General features: G+C 41.8%; 1 protein-coding gene and 1 long non-coding RNA gene across 5 annotated transcripts in view; one reads left to right on the forward strand and one right to left on the reverse strand.

Annotated features, from left to right (window-relative positions):
* The window catches only part of LOC113601066 (uncharacterized), a 40,451-nt gene extending 39,188 nt beyond the window's left edge, over positions 1–1,263 (reverse strand). The window contains exon 1 of the long non-coding RNA XR_003422204.2: positions 726–1,263. This is a non-coding gene — a long non-coding RNA (uncharacterized LOC113601066). The remainder of the gene's footprint in view (positions 1–725) is intronic.
* Positions 1,264–1,400: 137 nt separating this feature from the next.
* CLN5 (CLN5 intracellular trafficking protein) overlaps positions 1,401–14,188 on the forward strand; it is a 44,172-nt gene continuing 31,384 nt past the window's right edge. For 3 of the 4 annotated variants that reach the window (XR_008296042.1, XM_053216718.1, XM_053216721.1), the window contains exons 1-3: positions 1,401–1,882; positions 5,691–5,856; positions 6,527–6,752. Coding sequence is in view for 3 of the 4 variants with exons in the window: in XM_053216718.1 (XP_053072693.1) it covers positions 1,416–1,882; positions 5,691–5,856; positions 6,527–6,752 (859 nt within the window). In the remaining variant the exon portion in view is untranslated. Of the gene's footprint in view, positions 1,883–5,690; positions 5,857–6,526; positions 6,753–9,824; positions 11,851–14,188 lie in introns of those variants that run through there. The other variant, XM_027065027.2, reaches the window with a different exon arrangement.

Genomic DNA, 14,188 nt, shown 5'->3' on the forward strand with positions numbered 1-14,188 from the left:
TTCTGCAGCTCTGGGAAGTCTTGAGTAGGATGGGAAGCTCCACTGTGGCCCTCTAGTGTGTTCCATTATTTGTAAATTGTTACTCTGGAGAGGTGTCTCAGTTTTAAGCCATGTTCAAGTACATGCCCAGTGGGAATGCCCTGGTGCCCTTCAAATTGGAATTTCAGCTGTTATAGCTAGGATGTGTCCCCACGCCCTCACTTTTTGTGGGTCTTTAGGAGAGGCTTAGTTTAGGCTAGGTGATTTTGAACTGGGCCATGGTATATGGAGGAGAGCTAGGATTGGAGCCACCTAAACACTTAGAGAAATGGGTGTTAAAATGGTGCCCTGCTTGGATCTCCTGCACTCAACCCAGTGCAGCAAGTGGTCAAAGGTGGGGGGGATGGGGTGCGAGGGGGCGGGGAGGGTTAGGGGAGAACTAATTCCCATCAGCCCTCAGAAAACCTTGTATGCTTAGGGAAGCACCCCACGCTCCTGCCATCCCCAGCAAGGGTCATTGGTGGTCACCTATGGCCACTGCAGCCACCTCACTTATTCCATTATGCTTACAAATACCATGAGGGTTCACTCATGTTGTGGGTGAAGTGAAGGCATGCTGCTCTCTTGTAAAAAAAAAAAAAAAAAAAAGAAAAACGTGACTATAAGTTATTACACTTTTAATGCACTACTTATAGACATAAGTCAGTATCTTTGTATAAAAGTATGAGAGGCCACAAATATCTCACCAGAAACAAGGCAGTTGATCCCATTGTCTTCAAGTGGATGAAAGGTCAAAGAAAGGGTAATGCAGAATCTTCTCCTCTGTTCACGTGGTAGAGCCCAACAAGGACGACCATCTGGGGATAAGGGGCCGAGGGCATTACAGAGCATTTAGGGGTACCTGGGTGGCTCAGTTGGTTAAGCATCTGACTCTTGATTTCGGCTCAGGTCATGATTTCCCGGTTTGTGAGAGGAAGTCCTGCATTGGGCTCTGTGCTGACAGCGTGGAGCCTGCTTGGAATTCTCTTTCCTCTCTTTGCCCCTCTCCTGCTTGCACATGCTCTCTCTCAAAATAAATAAATTAAAGCATTTAGAGTAGTATTATGGGCTATATATAGTAAGTGCTGGCCATTGTTCTCACTGGCTTAAGACGGGGTGGGGGGGGGGGGGGAGGACCAGTCATTCCTCCATTATTGTCTTCCTCACTGCACCACCACCTCCAAATAATGATTCTTATACTCAAATGTTTGTTGTCAGCTAGTCTGGGCCCTGTGTGACAGGGTAAGAGTTCCGTGCTAGAGAAGCCAAAGGAAGAGCCCAAAGTTGGATTGGTTTCTTGGTTTGGTTTGGCTGGTAGTTACTGCGCAGAGGTCAGAAAACAGCTCCAAACACGCGGTGATCTCTACACAGACGCGGGGCCAGAAGAACAAGGCATTATGAGTCAGTTTCGGAAAAAGGAGGCCCCACGGCGCGGATGGAGTGCGCCAGGGTGCCGGGCCCCAGCGCCGCGGCACGGTCTGCTGAGGGCAGGGGAAATGGCTGCACTGCAGGGCTCCAGTGTCTCACCCCCAGGCAGGCGCCCCGCGCCCCAGTCTCCGGTCAGGGAGAGGGCGGGACCCGGCCGACCAAAGTGGCCTAGTCCAGGGGTCACACGGCTCGCGGGGGGCGGGGTTCCATGCGCATGCTCAGCTCGCGGGCCCTTCGCGTCGCCGGGCTCGGGAGGCGCCGGAAGCACCGGGAGCCGCCACATGGCGCAGGCGGGGAGCGCTGGCCGGGGGGTCGCAGGGCAGAAGCCCGCGGGCGCGGCCCCGGGGTGCGCGCTTTGGCGCTGGGCCCTGGGGCTGCTGTGGCTGGCGTTGGCCGCCGCGGGCTCCTCCCGGCGCCAGTGGCCCGTGCCCTACAAGTGAGTGCGCGCGGCGCGCGGGCGTGGCGGGGCGGACGCGCGCACTGGCGGGGCGGGGTGCCGGGGTCGGGAGGCGGAGGCGGCGCGTTGGAGGACCGAGTTGAGCTGTTCGCTGCGCGTCGCCCAGGCCCTTTCTTCCTCTTGGGACACTTGAACTGCTTTCTAGGTGGCTTAGGCTCAGGGCAGGCCGGAGTCATGGAAGAAACGGGAGTAATGTAATTTTATTTGAGTGACTTTTAGATGCAAGTGATCAACTCTTTGAATGGTTTGAGGAGACTTTGAATATCGTGCTTATTACTTGACGTCATGCATGTCATTAGTTATCATGAGTACGTACCCATTGGCACAATATACAACATGACCTACTGGTCTTGGTTCTCTGGGAATTTCCATTTTTAGCCGTAAAAGTCACGCGTCCTGGGAATTCCGCGCTCCCTTTGTCCGGGGCTCACCGGAAGGGTTGGTGACCTCGTGTGTCCCCCGTTTTCAGTCTGGTCTTAAGACGAGGACAGAGACTGCACACCTGTGGAGCTGATTGGAGCCTTTGACCTAGAAGAGTATCTGCACGGCCTTAGATGTTCAGGTGGCTAAACAGAAAGAAAACACGTTGCTAACATCAAGCAGGCGAAAGGCCAACAGATTTTGAAAACACGGCTATTTCGGATGACAAAATAGTGAGCGGGGAGGCAGGATAACCTAATGGTCAGGAATGAGTTCTGGGTTCCAGTCGAATCAGGCACCACCAGCACTAGCTTTTGAAATTGGCAACGTGATTCAGTGTCTCTGTGCCCATGTGACCTGCCCTAGAAAGTAGGAATGGAATGGACGCCTTGATGGCTCAGTCCTCAGGCGCCCGATTTTGGTTCAGGTCATGATATCAGGGTCTGTGAGTTCAAGCCCTGCGCGTGGGGACTCTGTGCTGACAGCCCAGAGCCTGGAGGCTGCTTCAGATTCTGTGTCTCCCTCTCTCTCTGCCCCTCCCTGGCTCACACTCTGTCTTTCTCTCCTTCAAAAATAAATAAACATTAAAAAAAATATTTTTTTTTTAAAGAAAGTAGGAACTGTAACAGCATTTCCCCCAGGCTTGTTAGAGGATTAAATCTAATAAATGTCAGCTATTGTCAAGCGGGGATAGGAGTGTATTCTGTTCACTGGAATGGTTTGCACCACTTCCTTGTTTTGCTTGATATATATGAAAAGAGAAGTTTGGGTTTTCTTGAAAAGAAAAAGTTAATAAAACGTTCATAAGAAGTAAAATTAAATGTTCAGTAAAATAAGGAAGAGATTGTAAATGCAAAACTACTTGATTTATAGTTAGGTCAAGGTATTGACGATACCTTAGGGTTTCTATAAAAGTTTCAAGTATTAAGTACCTGTCCCCATTTAGTCTTCTCAACTGAATATAATAAAATTTAACTTTATTAAGTTATGCTTTTGAAATTACCTTTGACCTAAAAGATTTTGCTTCAAGCAAGTGAAAACTAAATAGTTACGTGTTTAAACAACTCGTTGAGCATCTATAAAAACAAGGAAGTATGTGTAAGTTTCATAAACATTGGGAGGTTGTTAATACTCTTGGCTAACATCAAGATATTAACTTCTTAAAATAGAATTTTTTGTTGATGCGTTAAGATTGTAAAAAAATAGATCTGCCTAAAATTTTAGAGATCCGTGGTGCCTAGAAGATAGATAGAAGCAGTGTCTTTCTTTCTTCCGTCTTTCTCTTGCCAAATATGGAAGGTGACCAGTGTCTGTTGAGCCGACTTCAGCAGTAGTCCCTCCTCTCGTCTTACTGCCATGGCTCTCTCTGGGGGCCTTCTCTTCTTGTTACATTATTGCTATAACCTCCTAATTGACCTCTGCCTTAATTTCGCTTCTCTCGCGGCTCTCCTGTAACTCATACAAACAAGGTTTGTTTCATAGCAAATTCAGTCATATCAGGTCTGCTACTTAAAATCCTTTAAGCTCACTCCTGGGCTCAGCCCTCACCAGCTGTAGGAGTCCCGTGGTGCGGTTCACACTGCATCAGTGCAAAATGACAGTCCCTGCCTGTTTCTCCTACCTTGAAGCCTGAATTCCAGCATTATTTACCTACTGTCTTATAAGCCTTAATATTGTCCCTTTTATGTCCTAACCATCGAAAGTATTTTAAAAGCCTAAGCCAGATCTTCATCCCTTTCTTCGCTCTTCTCACCCCACCCATTCCACATCAGGTAAAAGTGATTTCTCTCTTTTTTGTGCCCATAGGACTTTGTATATTTCTTTAGCACTCACCACACTGCGCCATACTACTTATTTAATGTCTTCCCAGTCCCCACCTAAATGTCCTTGAGGAAGGGAACATCATTTTAATTTTGTTTCCCTCCTTCCTAGTATAGTGTCCTACATATAGTAGATCCTTAGTAAATATCTATTGATCGCTGGCTATTTTTTTTTAATTTTAATTTTTTTAACGTTCATTCATTTTTGAGAGACAGAGAGAGCAGGGGAGGGGCAGAGAAAGAGAGGGAGACACAGAATCTGAATCAGGCTCCAGGCTTTAAGCTGTCAACACAGACACAGGGCTCAAACCCACTAACCGCAAGATCATGACCTGAGCCAAAGTTGGACACTTAACCAACTGAGCCACCCAGGTGCCCCAATTTTTTTTTTTAAACTCTAATTGGCTTTATTAAATGATTCACGAATTGGGCAGCGTTCCATCTAGCAAATAGGGGGACACTCCTGTCAGTTAATTTTTTTTTATGTTTATTTATTTTGAGGGAAAGAGAGAATCCCAAGAAGGCTCTGCACTCTCAATGCAGAGTCAGACATGGGGCTCAAACCCAGGAACAATGAGATCATACCTGAGCTGAAATCAAGAATCAGACACTTGGGGCGCCTGGGTGGCTCAGTCAGCTAAGCATTCGACTTCGACTCAGGTCATGATCTCATGGTTTGTGAGTTCGAGCGCCACTTCAGGCTCTGTGCTGATAGCACTGTGCTGATAACACTGAGCCTGGAACCCACATCAAGTTCTATGTTTCCCTCTCTCTGCCCCTCCCCTGTTCGTTCTCTCTCTCTCTCTCAAATATAAACAAACATTTAAAAAAAAAAGAATCAGACACTTAACTGAGCCACCCAGGCACCCCCTGTTGGTTAATTCTTTAGAAAATAGAAAATATAGTGGGGCACCTGGGTGGTGGCTCAATTGCTTAAGCATCTGACTTCAGCTCAAGTCATGATCTCACAGGTGATGAGTTCGAGCCCCCGTCAGACTCTGTGCTGACAGCTCAGAGCCTGGAGCCAGCTTCCGATTCTGTGTCTCCCTGTCTCTCTGCCCCTCCCCTGCTCATGCTTCTGTCTCTCTCTGTCTTAAAAATAAATAAACATTAATAAACATTAAAAAAAGAAAATAGAAAATATATTCTATTTAATAATTATTTTGAAATAATCTTAACATGTGGACTGTTTACGAAATTAAATGTCATTTGAAAAATATTCCTTTATTCAGTGAATATTTGTTTGTCTATAAATAAGTGTGGATCTATAGACATTCTAAGATATGGCCCCTGTGTTCAAAATTCTCACAATGAGAGCAGATAACAGGGAAGCATGCCTTTATCAAAGTGCTTGTAATATATCATTTGCTATTAAAGACTTCGTCGGAGTTGTTGACAGAATAACAAAATGTTTAAACCCTATAACCTTTGAATGTTTTCTCTGAAAGTGTTATTGATGGTGATACTAAAATCTGGATTCTAAAATGTGCAAGGAGAACCAAATTCCTGTTGGAATCTAAGTTTGTGGTTTCTTTTTTCTTTATTAGACGCTTTTCCTTCCGCCCAGAACCAGATCCTTATTGTCAAGCTAAATACACTTTCTGTCCAACCGGCTCACCTATCCCAATTATGAAAGATGATGATGTCATTGAAGTCTTTCGGTTACAAGCCCCAGTATGGGAATTTAAATATGGGAATCTCCTGGGACACCTGGTAAGGCTGCATCTTGATCTTGTAACTTTGGTTAATTAAATTATTTATTAAGTGGATTTGAGGGAATAATCGCTGTTCAAAGGGCTGATTTTAGATCATGTATAATTGCTGTTCCTCTTGGCATATTTAAAATGAGTAGTCAAAAAATATTAGCATGTTTTGTGATTCTGACAGTAACAAATGCAGTTGCTTTACTCCCTTTTGAATAATCTGAATCCATACCCAACTCCTGTACCTAGCTCCTGGCAAGTAAGAAAGGAGGAGGCCCAGCGGAACGGGCAAGACAGGCAGGAGACACTTCATTTCCAGTCCCTGCTATACACATTTTCCTAGCTTAGCTCACCAGTTGAGCCTCTGTCACCCTGTGAAGCATGTAGACTTCCTGAGCCTGTGGCATGGAGCTTCTCCAACCCATTTTAAAGTGGAAAGAAATTAAGAGTGTGTCCATATATAGCATATCTGAGATAAGCAGCAGTGGTCAAAACCAGAGTGGAAGAGGGCCTGGAATTGGAGGAGCCACAGAGTGGACACAAGAATAGCAACATGGAAGAGGAACAGCTGAGTCGTTCTACTTGATATACAGTTGTGACATATTACGTTTTCTCCCATCTGGCTCCTGGACCAGTGGTTACTTCACAGATGCTTTCATACATGTATGGTCTTTACACAGAAAATTATGCATGATGCCATTGGATTCAAGAGTACTTTAACTGGCCAGAACTACACAATGGAATGGTACGAACTTTTCCAACTTGGAAATTGCACATTTCCCCATCTCCGACCTGAAATGAATGCCCCTTTCTGGTGTAATCAAGGAGCTGCATGCTTTTTTGAAGGAATTGATGATATTCACTGGAAGGCAAATGGGACATTAGTTCAAGTAGCAACTATACCAGGTAAGTTTCAAAAATACAGCATTTGTTTGATGATTACATCGATATCCAAATGAAAAAAATTGCTTTCCTTGAGGCGTTTCAGTCATGTTCTACTCTTTAGAGGTCAGTTTACAAAATGTACTTCTGGAAGCAGTAAGGTTTGATCCAAACTGTTACTCATGCAAAACGTTACCATTAGTTTTCTTTTTTTAATGTTTATTTATTTTTGAGAGAGAGAGAGAGAAAGAGAGAGAGAGCGTGAGAAGGGGAGGGGCAGAGAGAGAGGGAGATACAGAATCTGAAGCAGGCTCCAGGCTCTGAACTGTCAACAGAGCCCGATGTGGGGCTTGAACTCACAGACTGCAAGATCATGATCTGAGCCGAAGTTGGATGCTCAACTGACTGAGCCACCCAGGCTCCCTGCAAAACGTCACCTTTAGGTGATGAGTAGTGTATCTCCTCTATTCCATAGTAAAAAATGAAATGGTAAAATGTTTTCTGCAATTGAATTGGACTTTCTAAATAAACATGTGGAAGAAAATCCACAAAATGCCTGTGAAAATATTTGATCAAAGGACCTGTTAAATGTATCTGGAAAAAGACTTTGAGTGATGACAAAATGTTTTTATGTCAAGAAATAATAACAGCTACCACTCATGGGGACTTACTCTGGGTCCAGCAGTGTTCCAAGTGCTTTACCTATATCATGTCATTTATCATCACAACAAGCCCCTGAGATAGTTACGGTTATTTCCCTCATTTTACAGATGGCTAAAGTGAGGCACAAAGTGGTTAAAATCACACAACCAAGAAGTAGGTGGGACCCTAACTCTGGCAGTGAAGCTTTATTGGCCATTTTCTTAACTACTTCTCTACATTGCTTCCCAAAACACATACAATCTTAGCATTTGAGGCTCCTTGAGCAATCAAAATACTTTATCTTTGAGATTTTCTGTTCTTTTGGATGTATTGGAAAGTTGCTGAAACACTTAGAATTTTGCTGCATGTGTTGCATTGTTGGTTAATGCTGAAGAAAGGAGTTCAGAACTTTTATCAGAAACTGGTATGTGACCTTGGGTCATATTTTTACTTTGACTCATTACATCATGTGTAGAACGGGGATGAGACTGCCATTGCATTCTGGAGGTAGGGAGCTTGCCCATATGATTTAGAGAGCTCTGCATTATAATTGTTGTTCTCCAAGAAAGTGGAAATATCTGAAATGAAAGCACTGTTTGTGGTAAGAATTATTCAGTGAGCCATAGACCTTGAGGAAGTTATCAAGCTTTCCACTTGAATAGCCCTTTACAAAGCATTTTGGAGCATGTTATCTCACAGCTCAGTGGGGAGGAGAAAACACTCTTCTTCCTTTTAAAAATAAGGATTTGAGGGTCAGCCAGGTAGCATGACTTGCCAGTCACAGATCTGGATGTAGAACCAGGAATAGAATTGTGTCTTAAATGTAATCTGGGGATCTTTTAACTCTACACCATGCTGTTTTCTAATCTTCCTTCCTTCTTTCTAATTAATACGCCCCAAACCATCCCAAGCAATATCAAAGCCCGTTTCTCTTTTAACAGTGCTCAGTGTGATACTTTTTTTTTTCATCCCAGGCCAGTTCACTTTGCTCTTTTCTCCTTGTCCACCTATTTCATTATCTGAAAACTCTTCCTTCTGACATCAGTATATGATATGAACAAGTGATCACTATTTCATGTAAAATAGTACTAATATGCTAGTACTTAAATCTTTCAAGTTTTCCGTCTGCTTTGTGATTAATCGTGTTCATTGACATTTTCTCATGTTACAGAATAGTGTTTTGAAGTATTCTCTCTTAATTACAGCAGTAACTTCTTAAGGTTGAAGAACACTAAGAACAGTATACCCAGTTCTAAGAAAACAAGCTTTAAGGGCGCCTGGGTGGCTCCATCTGTTAAGTGACTGACTTCAGCTCAGGTCACGATCTTGTGGTTCGAGCCCCACATCGGGCTCTGTGCTGACAGCTCAGATCCTGGAGCCTCCTTTGGGTTCTGGTCTCCCTCTCTCCCTCTTTCTCTGCCCCTCAACTGCTCATGCTGTCTCTTTTTCTCAAAAATAAATAAACAACAACAACAACAAAAAGAAAACGAGCTTTATATTATTCCATAGTTTTAATTCTAAAAAACTGATAAAGGCAGCCGCTGTATTCATTTTATAGGACATGAAATATTGATTTCATGGACTCAAGTTGGAGCACTTAAGAAAGGTTCACATATATGGTGACAAATTGAAATGCTGTAGTGAAGCTTTATTAGGCACTGTAAATGCCCAGATGAGGTTGTAACCACGCAAAGTATGGTGTTTTGTTAACATTTGGAGCGATTCCTTTGGTCAGGTACAAGGTCGTAGGAGAGCGTGAGCTGTTCCGGAGTCTGTAATAGGCCACGAACGTGGCCGAAAACATTTCCAGTTTAGTTGATTCATTGGAAGAATTTGTATGGTTAGTGGGAAGGTTGTGAGCAGAATCCGAACAGTTACAAGTACAAAAAGAAAAAGGAAATACCAGGTATTCAGGGTGGACAGGGTATGGTACTTTCTCTTGTAACATTAGTAGGCCAGCCTTCTAAAGTAGCTGTTCCTCTGGCTGCCGTTCGTACTGTACACACGCAATGCTTTGTGACAGAAAAGCTCTGCATTTCACCCTCCTCCATTCTTACACTGCCTTTGCCCCACTCACTTTTCCCTCTATCCACAATTTTTCCTTGTTTTCTTTCTTTACCTTTGAATCCAAGATTTGTTGGGTGGGGTAAAGAGGGCTTCTGCATGTGTATGATTTATAGCTTAAATGATTACAGAATTGGTATGTAAGACTTGATACCCCTATTATATCTAAGGTTTACAATTCAGAAATACCTTGTGCTTTGAAAAATGGAATGAAAATTGGCTAAGCTTGGATTCCTATTGTGAGTACAGGTTTGGAACTGATATTACAAATAATTTAATAATTTAATAATATTATTTATTCATGACCTTAATCAGGTTAGAACATTTGACATAAGACTAATGATTGGCTTTGATGTTCACATAGGAAATTTTTTTTTTTTTTTTAACTAGGAAACACATTTAACAAGATGGCAAAGTGGGTAAAATGGGACAATGAAACAGGGATTTATTATGAGACATGGACCGTCCAGGCCAGCCCAGAAAAGGGGGCGGAGACATGGTTTGAATCCTACGACTGTTCCAAATTTGTGTTAAGGACATATAACAAGTTGGCTGAACTTGGAGCAGAGTTCAAGAAGATAGAAACCAACTACACAAGAATATTTCTTTACAGTGGAGAGCCTACTTATTTGGGAAATGAAACGTCTATTTTTGGGCCAACAGGAAATCAGACTCTTGCTTTAGCCGTAAAAAGGTTTTATTACCCCTTCAAACCACATTCATCAACTAAAGAATTTCTGTTCAGTTTCTTGCAAATTTTTGATGCAGTGATTATACACAGACAGTTCTATTTGTTTTACAATTTTGAATATTGGTTTTTACCTATGAAATTCCCTTTTATTAAAATAACATATGAAGAAATCCCTTTACCTAACAGAAACAACACACTCTCTGGTTTATAAAATTTTAATTCTTCTGCTTTTTTTTTTTTCTCCTGTCACCAGCATATATGTTTTTCAGGTAGTGGTTTTACATTCATGGATTTTCTTAGGGCCTTCTCCCTTGGAGCAGAAGGGTAGAATGTACTTGGGCAGAACTGCAGCATATCATCTCAGGACCTTTTTTGGAGAGGAGCTGAAACTCTCATTGCATTAGCCTAAGTGAGCCCATTAGGTGATCTTGATTTCAAACTCCAAGCCTTTGTTAAAATGAATTACAGTTCATATCAGATACATAGGATCTTTGGACCCCATATTTTTTAATTGTGGATATGGTGTGCCCAGATTTAAAAATACCCTCAGTGACATTTTCATGGTGGGGGCTACTTTTCTCTGGTACAGTTACACTTTTTCATTTAAGTACTTTTTGATGGTTTAGACTAACTTTGCAACTTTTGTAACTTTGGGGACCAGGTCTAGTAGTTTGATTTTGTTCTTTTACTTAAAGACTAATTTGGATACCATGGCTGGAGTGGTTTTGCTTCCAGATGTGGTAAAAAGTGTTAAAGAGTACAAGTTCCTAGCTAGCATTTTAGAACTAGCCAGTAACTGGCATTTTGTGATGTAGGCAGCTTAGCATTTCTGAACCTTAGTATCCTTATCTTTAAGAGGAGTCATCCGTCAGGATTGTTGTAAAAATTGAAGCCATGTATGTTTGGCATAGGAAAGTTACAGAAAATGGTAGCTACAATGATGAATCAAAGAACTGCCGTCCTTGATCTGGCTTAATGTAGTTTACATGCCAACCTTTCCTGGGTTTTATAGTAATAATCTAAACTTTGAGCTGACAGCTTTAATGCTTCTGCAGTTGTTTAAGCACATTGGGACATGGAAGTATCTGCAAACACATCTGGGTGAATAGGCACCATATGACTCCTTTACTGCTTCATGTAGTCCTTCCACCCTAGTAGAGGTGCCAGCTCAGTAGGAGGGTACACTTCTCAGGGGACAGGTCTTTGTCAAGGGTCTCCAAGTAGCTGTGCTTCCATTTAGGGCCATCAAACAAGGTTTCAGGGTCCTTTAAATGCCTAATGACCAACTGAACACTGTCTCTTCATGGAAAAAAGGCCAGTCAGTAAGATGATGAAGCAGAGACCATCTGTTTAATATGTAAACTATGTTGTTCAGTTTCTACCAACATTTGAGTGTCTCCTGAGAGGTCAGTACATTGAGTTCTCCTACAAAGCCTAAACACAGGTATTATTTACCTGATCAAATGAGTAAATTGGGGCTTAGAAAGTCTAAATGACCTTTCCAGGGCTACCCTGCTATTGGTAATGGAGCCACATCTTGAACCAGTTGACTGGATGGGATACATGATCAAGCAAGGTTTCATTGTCAGAGTGTAGTCCTCAGACCCATGCCTGTACCATAAGTTACTAACACCGCAGGTTACTGGTCAAGCACAGATACTGGTGGGAAACTTCTTTTAAAGTAATTTTGTTTTTGTTGAATCTAATAAAAAAACGGGGCTTGTATTTTTGTATGTGTTTTTATTTCATTTGTCAAGGACTTCACTTTTATTGTCGTTTTCAAAACTATAGGCACTGCCACAGTCTGAAAATAAAAAGCCAGCCCTTTACCACAGATAGCTTGAGAAGCACTGGATTATCCTGCCTACTGCACAGAGGCAAAGCCAGGCTGAAATACATAAGGAGAACTTTACTTCACTGCCTCCCATTTAGCCTCTGTATTCCTGTCAATAGTGTAAACACTAATTAATTTTGCCTCTTTAACTTGCTGGTTGTCTTCAGAATGTCACAAACTTGGATCTTTGCGTTATCACCACCTAGTGGCTAAAATCAGGCAATGCCAACTTCTCCTGGATTCTTAAAATTGATCTGGGAAAACAGAATTTTGGATTTTCTAGAACTGCACTGGGGTAACATGCAAGAACTCTTGTGCCACATCTGTGTTAACTGTAAAGCACAGAATCTGGTTCTGTAGCAAAGACAAATGAGGACACCTGGATGTGGAGCCTGAATTTTAAAGCAAGATTCTAAGCAGTTAACATTTAAAAAGTAGTAAAGATTTTTCAGTTCCTATGAATATTAACAAATGAAATTTTGTGAAAGTAATAGACTCAGGTGACTATAAAATAGAGAGAACAAAATTCATATTGAGTACTTAAGAGTTTATCAAACTTGTCAACTGTACTTAAAAGGTGAAGTAGGGCTTTTGGAGTAGAGATGATTCAAGAACATGCTTTCAAAATGGTAATTGAGAAGCCAAAATATGGCCAGGCAGGAATTTGCCAATTCTACCGTATAACTTAAATGTGATTTATATTTTTCTGTTATAAATGTATAAAATTTACTCTCTAAGAAACCATTGTGTTGGAAGTTTGAATTAGGGCTTTATTTTTTTTTTAATTTTTTTAAACATTTATTTATTTTTGAGACAGAGACAGAGCAAGAACGGGGGAGGGTCAGAGAGAGAGGGCACCCAGAATCTGAAACAGGCTCCAGGCTCTGAGCTGTCAGCACAGAGCCCAACGCGGGGCTCGAACCCACGGACCACAAGATCATGAACTGAGCTGAAGTCAGGGGCTTAACCGACTGAGCCACCCAGGCGCCCCTTGAATTAGGGCTTTAAATATGTCCTCACTTACTAATTCTGGCTAGTATTAAGTAGACCCATAAAGTGTCATCAAATATATTTTAATATCCACATACAGGAAAATGGTCCAAAGGTTAAAACTACTAAACATTAAGTATTTGTAACTTTCAATATTGGCTCCTTTGAAATCAGAAAAAAAAAGTCTTAGTAAACTTCAGTTTTATAATCTGAGACTTCAGTTCCTTTAAGATGACTATTTTTTTAAAATAACTTGTTGGTATGTTATACAAAGAACAATGTTCCAAAACTACCACATATCTTTTCCCCTGTTCAGAGTCAAAGGCAAATGGGCTGGCCAAAGTTTGTTTCCAGCATCTGCCTATTTACCCTTCATTGTCCAAATAGTTTCCTGTGCTCTCAAACTTTCCTATCTACATTTTCTTTCCCCTACTTAAAACAAGATAGGCTATTACCCTTATATTCTTTTACTTGACTGATTATTCTAAGGATAAGCTTTTAGTTCACTTTTGGAGTAAAGGGCTTTGTGTCCATTTTATATGCCCTAAGATATGTCCTTATGTTTAAAGTAAAGTTGGGGGTCAGGAAGCAGGTAAGGTTTTTCTGGCTGCTTGATAACTTTAAAACCACAGATAAACTGAAGCTGGAGTCCGCAAAGATTGTTCCCAGCTACGTATGGGGTAGGGGTGACTTACAGCTTCTTACAAGACCTAGGTCACAGGGCACCTGGATGGCTCAGTTGGTTGGATGTCCGACTTCTGCTCAGGTCATGATCTCACCCTTCATGGGTTCGAGCCCCACACCGGGCTCTGTGCTGACAGCTCAGAGCCTGGAACCTGCCTCAGATTCTGTGTCTCCCTCTCTTTCTGCCCCTCCCCGCTCGTACTCTGTGCCTCTCCCTCTCTCAAAAATAAATAAAAACGTTAAAAAAAAAAAAAAAAAAGACCTAGTTCAGGCCTAAGCCTTGTTCACATCAACCCCTCCCATCTATCCTAAGCTTTTCCATAAATATAAAAAGCTATTTTTGAATGCAATAAATTGATTAATCTTTAATCATGCCTTTTTTTTTCCTGATAGTATTGTTAAAATAGCCCAGATTACCAAGAGAAATTGAAGTTATCTTCTGGAAGCTGTTAAGACAGGAAATGAAAATAATTTCAATAGTTTAAGAACTAGTCTGATTGTAGGAATTTATATAAAACATTTCTCTATGAAAAGGATACCTGGGTTCAAAGGACT

The sequence above is a fragment of the Acinonyx jubatus genome, chromosome A1 (assembly GCF_027475565.1).
Source record: "Acinonyx jubatus isolate Ajub_Pintada_27869175 chromosome A1, VMU_Ajub_asm_v1.0, whole genome shotgun sequence".
Classification (NCBI taxonomy): Eukaryota; Metazoa; Chordata; class Mammalia; order Carnivora; family Felidae; genus Acinonyx; species Acinonyx jubatus.